We start from the raw sequence: 13,029 nt of genomic DNA on the forward strand, positions 1-13,029 counted from the left end.
CTATTGCGGGACCAGTTTTAACCACAGACAAGCTCTTTGCAGAGCAGGGACCAGAGGTGTCTGTAGGGGTGCACAGGGTCTTCTCACTTTAAAATGGACATTGAGGTGCTGGAGCATGCCCAGGGAAGGCAGCAAAGCTAGAAAACATGTCTTATGAGGGGCCGCTGGGGCAGCAGGGGTTGTTCAGTCTCAAGGAGGCTCAGGGGAGACCTCACTGCTCTCTGCAACTCGCTGGAAGGAGGTTAGAGTGAGGTTGGGTCAGTCTCTTTTACTGTGCCTGTATTGAAAGGACCAGAGGAAATGGCCTAAAGCTAATACAGGTGAGATTCAGATCAGATGTTAGCAAAAATTTTTCACTGTTTAGGTGGTCAGGCAGAGGAATAGTTTGTCCAGGGAAGTGGTGCAGTCACCAGCCCTGGAGGTGTTTAAGGGGCATCTGGATCTGGCACTGGGTGATGTGGTTTAGAGGTTACAGGGGCAGTGCTGGGTGGGCCGATGGTATGAATAACCTTAAAGGTCTCTTCCAACCTTGATGATTCCGTGATTCCTGTGGGGCCTCACAGGGCCAGGTGCCCAGGCAGGCGCATAGACAAAGGAGTGAACAGAGGTGCCTGAAGCAGTGCCGCCGTGAGGGCAGGGTGCTCGGCACACACGGAGCCCTCGCAAAACACACGGGGCCCACACGGAGCCCCCACACGCCCCCAGCACGGCCCGTCACGGTGCCCGCCCCGTCCCGCCGGAGCCGCCTCAGCGGCGAGCGCGCCCCTCGCTCCCCGCCCCCTCCCGCGCGCGCGCCCGGGCGGGCGGGGAGGGCGCGTGCGCGGCGCGAGGCCGGCGCCTGGGGGGTGCCGGTGCCGCAGCAGCGATGGCGGCGAGCGCCGCGATGGGCAAGGGCGGCTCCGGCTCCGGCTCCAGCTCCGTCTCCAGTTCCGAGCGGCACGCCCGCCTCCTCCTGGCCCAGATCAACCGGCTGCGCGCCGGGCACAGCTTCTGCGACGTGCGGCTGGAGGTGGGCCCGGAGGCGTTCTCCGTGCACCGCCTGGTGCTGGCGGCCAGCAGCCCGTACTTCGCGGCGCTGTTCGCGGGCGGCATGAAGGAGTCCGGGCGGGACGTGGTGCGGATCGCGGGCGTGGAGGCGGACACCTTCCACACGCTGCTCGACTTCATCTACACAGGTGAGCGCTGGCGGGGGGGCGAGGGGCGGGTGCCCGGCGGCCGCAGGCTGGAGCGGGGCCCCGCTGTGGTTTGGTGCCCGCAGGGGTGGTGAGCATCGCGGAGCACAACGTCCAGGAGCTCATCGTCGCCGCGGACATGCTGCAGCTCACCGAGGTGGTGGAGCTCTGCTGCGAGTTCCTCAAGGGCCAGATCGACCCGCTGAACTGCATCGGCCTCTTCCAGTTCTCCGAGCAGATCGCCTGTCACGACTTGATGGAGTTCACCGAGAGCTACATCCACGCGCACTTCCTGGAGGTGCAGAGCGGGGAGGAGTTCCTGGCGCTCACCAAGGAGCAGCTGGTGAAGATCCTGCGGAGCGAGGACCTGAGCATCGAGGACGAGTACCAGGTGTTCACAGCAGCGATGCAATGGATTCTGAAGGATGTGGGGAAAAGAAAGAAATATGTCGTAGAAGTACTGGAGCCTGTTCGGTTCCCTCTGCTGCCAGCACAAAGGCTGTTAAAATACATAGAAAGTAAGTGAATGAAGGAATATCAGATGCATGTATGTGAGCAAACCATGTGTTGTTCAGCGTTACTGGGCTTTGATGGACTAATTTTTACATTAATAGCATGATGAGTGAAAATATTTATAGCAAACAAGCTCTATTTTTTAGAAAATAAGCACAGCTTATAAAGAAATAAGCACATGCTTTTGAAAACGCCTTATAAAAGTAACCAACATTGATTTGTCTGCTGTTTTAGGAGAAATTAGTAATTTTTCTACAACTGAATTGCTTAGAGTTTGTTACTTTTCGCTGTGCTTTTTTTAAAATTCTGCTCATTTTATTCTCATTCTGCTTGTGTTCTTGAAGGTATTCCAGATTTCAGTCTTCGGGTGGCCCTGCAAACTCTGTTGAAAGAATATTGTGAAGTCTCTAAGTCTCCCAAAGAGAACAAGGTCAGCAGTTTTCTGCAGGCTTCTAAAGGTCGTCCCCGGAGGAAAGCCAGGAAGTACCTTTATGCAGTAGGTTAGAATGTGGCTGTTTGAACCTTATAAAACAAATGAAGTAGTATCTCAGAATGCAGTACTGAACAAGATACTCAAGGATTTTTTAAAAATTAAAATATATCATGATACCAAAACATTTCATCATGGCTGAGTTACCATGTTAGCAGCTTTGATTGGAATCACACAGGAGTCCAGCATTCACATTTCTTGTCATTGTGACATGGCATTCAAAGCCCAGATTTGCTGTTCAAAAATAATTTGCCTTGGGTGGAAAGCTGCAAATCAGCAGAGGATTTACCCAGGGCTCACTGCTGGAATGGTGTATGCAAATTCACTGCACATTTTGTTCTGATGGCTGAAGTTTTCTCTGTGCAGGACACTTTGGTTCATATGATAGGATACTTGAAAATCCAAGTTTTCAGCAAAGCTGCAGTTTTATATTGGAAGGGAACGTGTTTGTTTCACTCTGCAGGCAGTAGTACCAGCTTGTACTGAGCTGTCAGTCACACACACTTGTTCCTCGCTTGTTGGTTGTTCTAATACTCTATTTTTAATTCTGCAGAATTCAAAGACTATAAAGTTCTCTTGTGTCTTCTGCCTTTATCTCATGAAAAGTTTTTACATGGCTGCCAGTATGGTTATGCAGCAAAGGCTGTTGGCCAATCCTTGTATTTTACTGAAAACACAAATTCTAATATTTTTAGTGTCGTGGCATCAGCTCAGCACAATTTCCATGACCCTCAAGGAACCTTTCTTCCTTGTATGCTGGAGAAATTAAGCTACTTGGAAAAATCCAGTTCCTTCTAAAAGTGGCTAATGGCTGTTACTGTAATATTTTTAACAGTTTAGAAATAGCATGAGGGTGAACAGGAAGCTCTTACTTGGCCTTTCCACTTGCTTTGCAGGTGGGTACACCCGACTGCAGGGAGGACGCTGGAGTGACAGCAGAGCCCTCAGCTGTGTGGAGCGATTTGACACCTTCAGCCACTACTGGACCACGGTGTCCTCTCTCCACCAGGCCCGGAGCGGGCTGGGGGTGGCTGTGGTGGGAGGAATGGTCTATGCCATTGGAGGTAACAGCTGAAATAAGTTTGCTTTCTTACACGAATGCTAGAGAACTCATGGATGGAGACTTTCAAAATTATTCTTCTTTTAAGTGGTTCTGAGGATAATACAATTTTAAAGTGTAATAACAAAGGAATTGGGGTTCCTTGATTCTCTTCTGTCACTGCTCTGTGAATGCCTGTTAGGGATCCTGTACTGGCAGTTTTTACTAAGCTGCTCTCCCCTCATGGTGTAGCTATTCACAGGTTACCATATAGATAACTACAGATATACTCAATGATGTTGGCTGTTCTGGGGGTTTTGTGTACCACCGCTGATGGAATTTGTTTTCTCACAGTCTAGGAGAAGCCTATAGCATAAAAGGCAGTAGCACAGGACATACCACTTGTGCACTGCCTGCCTGGAAAGGCTCATTATGTCTGTTTGCACAAGGATGTGATGAGTAACTCTACCAGCCCATCACAAAAGAATGCTTATGTAGACTGTTTTTGTCACCGCAGAGCTCATTCTTTGGTCTTGAAAACCCAGTCAGTTGTGCTGAGGAGTAAAACGTGCAGCACTGTGACTGTTTACCTTTATGATGTTTTCAGCAACATTTCAGGGAACTACTGATGAAAGTGGTTCCCAGTGATGATTCATGTATAATCATCACTATGTATGAATGAAGCTTTTGCTACGTTGGCTCTTTCACCAAAAGATAAATCTTTTATTCAAATGTTGCCTGTCCTGGAATAGGTTGAAGAATGTTTCCATATCTGCAGTGCAAAAGATTGCATTTCCCCTGACTCTTCTTGCTTTTATTATGCAGGTGAGGACAACTCAATGATTTTTGACTGTACTGAATGTTATGATCCTGTTACTAAGCAATGGACGACCGTGGCTTCCATGAACCATCCCCGTTGTGCCCTGGGAGTGTGCACGTGCTATGGTGCCATCTATGCTTTGGGTAAGTTGTGGGGTTTTTCTAGGTGAAGTTAAAGATGTTAGTTCACAGAACTTGTGGATTGATTTGATCTTAAATATTACATTTTGGTGATGGAAATTCACAAACTTAAGTTGTGAAAAAAATCTGTGTCCATAAATATTAACATATATACTAAATCTCTGTGGATTAGTTATTGTATAGTTATAATTTATTTCTATTGTGGACTGACTGCATACTGATTTCAGAATTTGTCCTGGAACAGTCCTCTGTATGTCTAAAAATGCAGCTAATACACAACTTTGTGCCATTCAATTCCTTCCTGTGTTTGCTGTTATTTGCAGGAGGCTGGGTTGGAGCAGAGATTGGCAACACAATTGAAAGATTTGATCCTGAAGAGAATAGTTGGGATGTGGTAGGAAGCATGGCTAAGCCCCGTTACTGCTTTGGGTGTTGTGAAATGCAAGGTGAATATTGTTAAGTTTCTATCCCTAAATAGTTCCAACAGCCGTTGGATTTTGAAGTTTTATGTCTCAGTCATGAATTCTTACCTTTGTCTTGTACTGAGCTGTCAGTCACATACACTTGTGCCTCACTTGTTTGTTGTTCTAATGCTCTATTTTTAATTCTGCAGAATTCAAAGACTGTAAAGTTCTCTCTTGTCTCCTACCTTTTATCTCATGAAAAGTTCTTACATGGCTGCCAGTAATGGTTATGCAGCTAGTCTTTTTGCAGTTGATTGTTCTTTCTGATACTGCTTTTATTTACCTTCCATATTTGGGTTTGTGTATTTTTCTTTGTGACAATCTGAAGACTTGCCACAGGCTATTTTAAGACAGACATGTCTAAATACTTGACCAATAAATGTGCTTACTAAGTATTTGGTCCTGGCCAGGTCAGCAGTTGCAGCCTTCTGAATGAACCTTCACCTGCACCTAATTAATTTTTGCTTTCCTCAGAGCTTCTAGTGCTCAAGCCTCAAGCTGCTCATGCAAAAGCTTCATGTATTCTGCTACTGAGCGAAAGGAGGATTTTCTGTCAATCTTTAACCATCTTAATGTCAGGCTGAAACTTGTGTTGTGACAGTAATTTTCAGTGTGCATTATGAAGCCTAAAGGAGGAGAAATTCTGTTTCTGCAGGTTTGATTTATGTCATTGGTGGTATCAGCAGTGAAGGAGTGGAGCTGCGTTCTGTTGAAGTCTACGACCCCATCTCTAAACGCTGGTCTGAGCTCGCTCCAATGGGCACCCGAAGAGCCTATCTTGGTGTAGCTGCTCTCAATGATTGTATCTATGCTGTGGGAGGCTGGAATGAATCCCAGGATGCACTTGCTAGTGTAGAAAGATACTCATTCGAAGAGGTATGGCAGAGTCCCTTCTTTTCATAAATGTAGATTACATCAGCTTTGTATAGAGCCTGCTTCCTTTCTTTAAAAAGAAAAAGCTGGAAATTCCATTTTCTTTTCACTACTGGCTGGGAATCTTGAATGAAACAAAGCTGTGGTGATCTCAGGGTCTGTCCTAAGTAGTTGTCATGGTTTAACTATGCACAGATATACTGTAGTTTAGTAAATACTTCTTTGGGTTAAGATGAGAGGATAGATTCCCTCTCTGCAATAGAAAGCTCAATAATCTGAATAGAGAGAAAAAAGTCAGTGTAAAGGTAAGAGTTACCTTTTATTGCAAAATTTGAGGATCTTCTTCTGCATCAAAATGTAGTGGTGTTTCAGCATGACTAGAAGTTAAAAAATGTTTCCAGACTGTTATTGCTCATGTTTATATGATGCTCTTTGGAAAAGTAGCTACTCTTAAAAGCAGAACATATTCCCATGTGCCATCTGTTTTGCTTTTCAAATTTAATCTAGTTTTCCTGTTTCCCCCACGTCAAACTGTACCATGCTCTATTTTAGAGACTGACTGCATCTTGCAGTGACTGAAGAAAGGGAGGGGTGTTGTGTGCAGACAGTATGGGATCTGCTCTTTAGAGATTACCACAATTTGGACCCCTTGTGAAAGTGTTGTCCTTCCTGTCTTGGTAATCCTCTGGATACTGTACACATACCACATGTAAGCCTGTGAAGTGTATACACAGTGTTCTTTGTATATGTTTCAGTCTTTAAGCTTTAAAAGTTACTTTAGCAGAATTAGGCCTTGCCTTAAAGCTATTTCTTCATCTTTCACCTTTTTGTTAGGAAAAGTGGATTGAAGTTGCATCGATGAAGATTCCAAGAGCTGGTGTCTGTGTTGTGGCTGTGAATGGACTTCTCTATGCCTCAGGAGGCCGAGCTCCCAGTCCTGATTTTGCTGCTCCAGTAACCTCTGACTCCGTTGAGGTTTATAACCCTCACATGGACAGCTGGACTGAAATTGCCAACATGATCACCAGCCGCTGCGAAGGAGGTGTAGCTGTGCTGTAAAACACAAAGAAGAAAACTCATTCAAGGAATGAGTAAATTATGTCTCCTCAGATTTCCTGTTTCATTGGCCAGAAACCTCTTTTAACACAGGAGCTTCAGTGGAGAATTAGATCAGAGGGATTTTCCTGAGCAAAAGGAAAAGCCCTTCAAAGCAAATTGGCTTATCCAGTGTGTGTCTCAGGAAGTATTTTGTTAAGAGTAGGAATGCCTCTTAGAACTGGATTAAGCTCACTGAAATAAATGGTGAATTTGCCCTGTAAAAATCTGAAGAAATAATTCCAACGCATTAGAGACATTAATCAGGTTGTTACTGAGCTGGCACTTTAGCCAGACTTGCAATCTGGAAGTGAGTTACTGTCAGCAGCAAGGAGTTACCTGTAGGTAAGATCAGATGGGCGATTTGGATGGCATTAGTTCTTTTTCTGGCGGAAAACAAGGAAGAGAAGATAACACACAGGAAAGACTTGGTGCCTCTACTTATGGCCTTGATGCATTTAAGCTTCTTTTCTGTTGCTAGACATGGTGGGCATTAAATATATATTGGATCTTTACTTTCTGGCCGCTCCACAAATTTGAATGGTGAGTGAATGAGAATTTCCTATTCTGGAAGGTTGTCCTTACAGTTCTAATAATGCCATTCCCCTTCAGCACTGGCTTTTCTTCTCAGTGGTCTCAGTGGTGCCAGTAGAGCTCCTTTTTGTGTAAGCTCTGGTGAATTTTAAATGCAAATGCTATTCATTAGATTGACTGTTCTGTTTAGGACTGCTCTTAGTATAAAAACACAGGGAAAGGCTTTTGCCCCCACATTTTTTTCCCCATAGTCAATTGTGTTTTTACCCTGTGTGACACATGCTGAGACTTGGCATTGAATACTTGCTGTTCTGCAAGACGTACCTCGTTCACCTTCACTACATCTTGTATCCTGCCTCATCCAAATTTGAGCCAATGGAGCTTTCTGTGATAGAATTACCTGCATTTAGCATTGAAGTGATGATATCAGTGTGCTCTTAAGGAGTTTGTATTTAGTTCGGACACACTTAGTAAAACAATACCACAAACAGTTTGGAGTTATTTCTAGACTCAAGTTGTTTTTTGCACACTGTGGCTGCATTTTCAGCACAGCTGTGGATGATTTGGATGGAGTCTGAAGTGAGGCTGCTTGAATTTTGATAGACAGTGTTATTCTGGATCACCAAACCACAACTGGAATGTCACAAAACAGGAAGCCTGGCGCTGTGTAGACAAAGGAGCATTCATTCTGTTTAGGTCAATATCCTCTGTGTAAAATTAACAAATTATTACATGATAAATCCTCTGACGTGAGTGTTGCAGGTACCTTAATAATCGAGGTCCTAAAATCTAACATAGAGTTGGGCTAAAACATGCTAGATAATGGAGAGTCTCTCAGATTGTTCCATAATCTTGTGTGTGCTTTTACTTAAAAGAATTTCTTATGTGTCTGAATTAATGGTTTGATCTTGTTTAAACTGTTTTTCATAATAAAATGTATTTTCAGAACTGACTGGAGTGCTCTTGAATAGGTTGCTTTCATAACTTAGTAAGCTGTATTACTGCCAACTTTCATATAATAAGTAATTTTTTCTTTTTATTGAAAATCGTATTTCCCACTAGAACACTAGGGAAAGACTGGTTATAAATTTTGACTATTTGAGTGGTGGAAGTAACACACTTCTGCAGTAAAATACTTATGTATTTCTCTTCTCAGCATAAAATCATTCAAACTTCTTGGGAGTTTGACTGTCTTGCCAGCTCTATTCAGCCCTCTGTGGGATGAAATTACGGGTAATGTGTCTTGTTCTTTTTTCTTTATATTTCAGGATCCCTCTTGGAACTGTTTCAGAAACACTACCTTAGCTGTATTTTAGTTGTTTGGGAACTACAGGTTTACCTCTGATCCCTACCAGTAAACTTCCTGGTTTAATGGAGCTTGGGGGAATCTGCAGTTGTCTGAAGTCACCTTCTCCAGGTTTTGTAACTGATTCTGTCGTGTTTGAGTGAAACTTGGAAGCTGGTTGATTATGGTCTGTGATCCTCAGCACCTCTTTTACCTACTCAAGACAAAGCCAGGACTCTTCTCTGGACCCATCTTAAAAGATGCCATGAAGAAAAAAAAGAAAAACCATTTTCATTCACAAACTCAATTTTATTTCCTTTATGTTGAAAAAGCTCTGAAATATTTTGTTTAATCGGGTACTTTCATAATTCAGCATAGAGCAATTGATACCCATAATTGCTTATTATGTTCTTTTAACATACAAATGCTAACAGATTGCAAAAGGGAGAGGCTGATGTACAGAGCTGCTGTTTCAGCAACATCATACAAGATGGTTTCATCTCCAGGACAGGCAGGGTTTCTTAAACATCTGTTCTCTGCAGAACAAACAGGTAACAAATTTTAAGGGACAACACGTGCTTTATTTGGTGTAGAACAACGATGAAGAATAGTGCTTTAACAGAACTATGAGGATTATCTGGTCCTAAGACCACATGTGGATGGCATTTTCAGCTTTCTTGCTGCATCTTACACTGTACTTAAATACTTCTGATAAAAAGTTTACAAGAAATAGGCCCACATCCCATTTCATAGGCTTCTTGAGGTAGCTGACACAAAAAAGAAAATCCATGTGACTTAGGTTGTATCTTCGACTAAATGATGTGCTAGGAAGAATCAAGTACAGAGAGCATTTGCTTCTGCAGTGGTTTCAGTAATAGACCCATCACAGAGGGTTTGCAGGCTACATAGAAGTCCGTTGGTACCTGTCCAAATGTATGGATTCTTAGGAGGGAGAAGCTACTTTCAGTCCCATTATCTGATCCCTTAGTGCCAGCACTTAAGTCCTTGTGTCATAGCATAAGTTAACTGTCCTTTAATTGGGGAGTATGGCAGATCTTTTTGGCTGTGTTGCACACAGCTTCCTTTGCCAGGCAGCCCTAAATCCAAACAAAACCTAGGAACAGGTGGCCCAAATAGCCTTTTTAATTTCAATAAGCCTGAGGAGGAATTTGACCTTCCTTCTCCTGTGGCACCTTGTCAGCCATACCAAGCTTCCTCTTCAGCTTTTCCCCACTCCAGCACAGCAGCTGAATGACACACTTCAGGTGAGTGCTGACCTTGGCTTGCCACTGCAAACAAACCTCACCTGTCAGCTGGAAAATCATTCTGCTTCAAGAATAAGCATCTTGATCCCTGCCATCATATGAGTTCTAAGCACAAATCAGTCTCTATTTCTCCTGGAACTCCATACAAACACCTTATTAGCAGATAATAGCTTTTCCTTACTTACTAATTTATGTTCTGCTGTATTTTTCTGTCATCCCTTTGCTCCCCTTCTAAGAAAGATTTCAGTGCTACAGTGGCCAACAGGGATGATACCATCACCACTGTTCCCACCACCCTCAGTACTTTGAACCACCTGGGGTAAGTAGGAAGAAGGGAGATGTCATAATGCAGCGCTATCCCTAAGGCCACCGTGAGCATCAGTGCTCCCTGAGTGACATCTTTGAAAAGCAAGGCTTGGCAGGCAAGCAGAGCAGGAACTGTGCCGTTAGCCAGGTTCAGCCAGTCTGGCTTGGCCGGGCTGTTTTCTGGGAGAGCAAAGCCCCACCTCATTCCCCCCAGGAAGGAGGCTGTGGCAGCAGCGTAGGCCACCTGAGCAAAGGCCAGCTCTGGGCAGTAGGTGCCCTGCGTGGCCATGGCCAGAGGCACGGCCACAAAGGGAACCAGCCCCCCCAGGCTTAAGTAAAGGGCTGGCTTGGGACAATCCTTCAGCGACCCCGGGCCTTCCTGTGACTGCGCCTCAGATTCTGCAGAGGTTTTCTTCTTGGAGACGGGGAGAGAGGTGTGGAAAGGCCGGAGCTGGGCTGTGTAAAGTGATGCTGGCTTGAGGCTCAGAGATGTGGAGAGAGGCCGTGCGTGTCTCTGCAGCCGGAGGAGGGCCAGGGAAGAGCAGGCTGTCCTATTCCTCCCACGGAGCAGCACGCTGGCACCAGGTAACTGCTGCAGCTGCAAGCACAAAGCCTGTTCTCAACACTGCACAGTGCAGGCTTACACACCTGCAGGAAACTAAACTACCTCCTGAGTATTGTACCAAGTGGTTTTCCAGGTCAGGTCACACCACAGCTGTCTTTGCTTTTGAATTTCAAGTGGTTTTAACTGAACTATGGAGGCACCCAATGCAGCTGATGAAAAGCAGCTGGGCTCTCCAGAGTGCACAAGCAAAGCTTACTCAGTGCCCACCTATCCCTCCCCACACTTTCTCTGGGCACTTTGAAGATGTTTCAGTCCTTTTCAGAGTAAAATATAAAGTAATTTTATAAAGAAGCAAGATAAGGTCACCCCAGAAATCAGCTGCTGTCCCCTCACTACTCCATCAAGAAGTGATAGGGAAAAAAGACATTGAGACAATAAAACTTGATTTTATAAAAGAAATAGCTTTGCCTAAAAGTGCTGTAGAAACGATTAACTGTTCCAGAAAAGCTAAGTGATACACTCCAACTTGGAAGCCACCATTTTTTTTTTCAAAGCTGCAGTCCTATATTTTGCTATTTTACTTTTAAATAAAATCAGAAAAAAAAAGCCTGCAGTAACTTACTTTGAAAAGCGTGTTGAAGCAGCATCGTTGTATGAGAGGAAACATATTTGTTTTGTTAATGCCCTGAAACAGAAAAATTCAGAAGAAGGTTCAGTCACAGGCTACACTTACCAAATGCAAGAGTCTTACAGGTATATATTTAAAGAGATATGTGTGTATATATATATATATATATTATACACATATTCAATCAGTACTTTCCCACTGCAGAATACTTCGTTTCAAGCAGCTCTGTGAACTGAAATTCTACAGTTGTAATAACTGTTGCAAGAACAATTTCTAGTTAAAAAACTGAGTATCAGGGAACAGGCGCTGACTTCCAGTTCATGGATCACTCCCTCTTCCACGGATAAATGGCTTCACAAAGCTTATAAAGGAGCATTTCATCATGCGCGGAAGAAGCTATCATTAATAAAAAAGCAGCAGAAAAGCCACCCCATGCAAGCTGCAGGTGAGCTCCTAGCCGGGGTATGACACTCACCGGGGGAAGGTGAGCGGCTCGCCTGGATTTGACTCCGCAGATCCCGGTCCTGCTACGCCGGGAGGGAAAGGTGGCTCCGACAACCAAACTGCCCTGCGAGAGGGCGAAGGGAGCGGAGAATATATGTATCTTCCAGAGGGAGGTGGGGCCGCCCTGCCCTCCGGGAACCGGGCAGAACTCACCGGGCGCCGCCACCGCCCCGGCCCCACCAGCTGTGGAGGCTTCCGGTGCTGCACAAGCGCTCCGACGGCGCCCGGTGCTTAGCACTATCGGTCCGGGCGGGAAACGGCGCGGCCCGTCGTGTTCCTCCGAGCCGCGGAAGGCCCACCGAGCCGATACCGGGGGCAGCAGCGGCGGTCACTCTCAGCCCGAGGGCCGCGGTCGGTCTGGCAGAGGAGCGACACGCTCCTCTCCTGCCCGTGGGACAGAACCTCTCCTGGGGAGCAGCGCGGCCGTTCCTGCTTTCTGCCTTCCGGCATCACGGCATCGGGCAAGCCTTTCACCAGCAGACTACGAATCCCAGCTCGCCCTGCGGCGCGCCGCTCGCCCCTCGGCACGGCGGAGATGGCGGGTAGGCTTCTGGGACGCGTAGTCTGCGGCCGCTTCCGACAGGCGGTGACGGGGGCGGTGCGAGCCGCCGCCTCTGATTGGTGCGCCGGGAGGCGCGGGGGCCGGGGCGGGGGCAGGGAAGGGGAGCCGGGGGGGCGTGTTCCTTCCGCGTGCTCGGCCCCGCCCCGCGCGCGCGCGGGCCCCGCCCCCTCCGGCCCCCGGCCGGGCAGGGCTGGGCGGCCATTTTGGGCAGAGCTTTGTTATGGTTGTGGGGCCGCCGGAGCCGCGCCAGGGCCCGCCCGGTGAGTGCGGCCCCCGCGCCGCCCCCTCCGCGCCCCCAGCGCCCCCCGCGCCCCCCGCGTCTTCACCCGGCCCCTGCCGCCCCCAGGCCCGCCCCGCCGCCCCCCGCGGCACCGCGGGCTCGGTGCGGCCCGGGAGCGGCCTCCCTCCAGGCCGGCCCCCCCCACCCCCCCCCGCGCTCGGTCCCGCGGCCGCGGCGGCTCCGGGGGGGGCAGCGCGAGGTCCCCGCGGGCAGGGCCGGGCCGGGGTGGGCGGCGGGGCCGGGGCTCTGCGGGTTATTGTTTCCTGTGCAGCCGGGAAGTTCGTAGCGCTGACACTACCGGAGCTGAGCTCCTGTCACGGGGCCGTCCGTGAGCGGGGCGGGGGGGGCGGGCCGGGGCGGCGGGTGAGTCCCGGCGGCCGGGCAGGGGCGACCGCGCTGTAGGCTGGAAACGAAACCGGGCGGCCCGACCGTTCCCCTTCGGCTCCTCCCGGGCCGCGCTTCCCGGCTGCCCCCGGCGGGAAGGGGCGGTCGGC

The 13,029-nt window shown here is 47.7% G+C and overlaps 3 protein-coding genes across 3 annotated transcripts in view; 2 read left to right on the plus strand and 1 right to left on the minus strand.

Annotated features, from left to right (window-relative positions):
* The first annotated feature begins 800 nt into the window (after positions 1-800).
* Positions 801-8,092, plus strand: LOC119704082 (intracisternal A particle-promoted polypeptide). The gene is made up of 8 exons (XM_038144795.1): positions 801-1,175; positions 1,259-1,690; positions 2,030-2,185; positions 3,072-3,239; positions 4,040-4,177; positions 4,498-4,620; positions 5,294-5,514; positions 6,346-8,092. The coding sequence occupies exons 1-8, from the start codon at positions 866-868 to the stop codon at positions 6,568-6,570; spliced, it is 1,773 nt and encodes a 590-aa protein (XP_038000723.1). The 5' UTR covers positions 801-865; the 3' UTR covers positions 6,571-8,092.
* A 621-nt stretch (positions 8,093-8,713) lies between these two features.
* TMEM69 (transmembrane protein 69) lies at positions 8,714-12,247 on the minus strand. The gene is made up of 3 exons (XM_038144804.1): positions 11,665-12,247; positions 11,184-11,246; positions 8,714-10,594 (listed from the first exon to the last, which is right to left on the minus strand). Exons 2-3 carry the CDS (start codon positions 11,226-11,228, stop codon positions 9,875-9,877), a joined length of 765 nt encoding a protein of 254 aa, XP_038000732.1. The 5' UTR covers positions 11,229-11,246; positions 11,665-12,247; the 3' UTR covers positions 8,714-9,874.
* A 124-nt stretch (positions 12,248-12,371) lies between these two features.
* The window catches only part of GPBP1L1 (GC-rich promoter binding protein 1 like 1), a 32,117-nt gene continuing 31,459 nt past the window's right edge, over positions 12,372-13,029 (plus strand). The window contains exon 1 of the mRNA XM_038144797.1: positions 12,372-12,515. The gene's annotated coding sequence lies outside the window, so the exon portion shown is untranslated. The remainder of the gene's footprint in view (positions 12,516-13,029) is intronic.

Source organism: Motacilla alba, chromosome 8, assembly GCF_015832195.1.
Source record: "Motacilla alba alba isolate MOTALB_02 chromosome 8, Motacilla_alba_V1.0_pri, whole genome shotgun sequence".
NCBI lineage: Eukaryota > Metazoa > Chordata > Aves > Passeriformes > Motacillidae > Motacilla > Motacilla alba.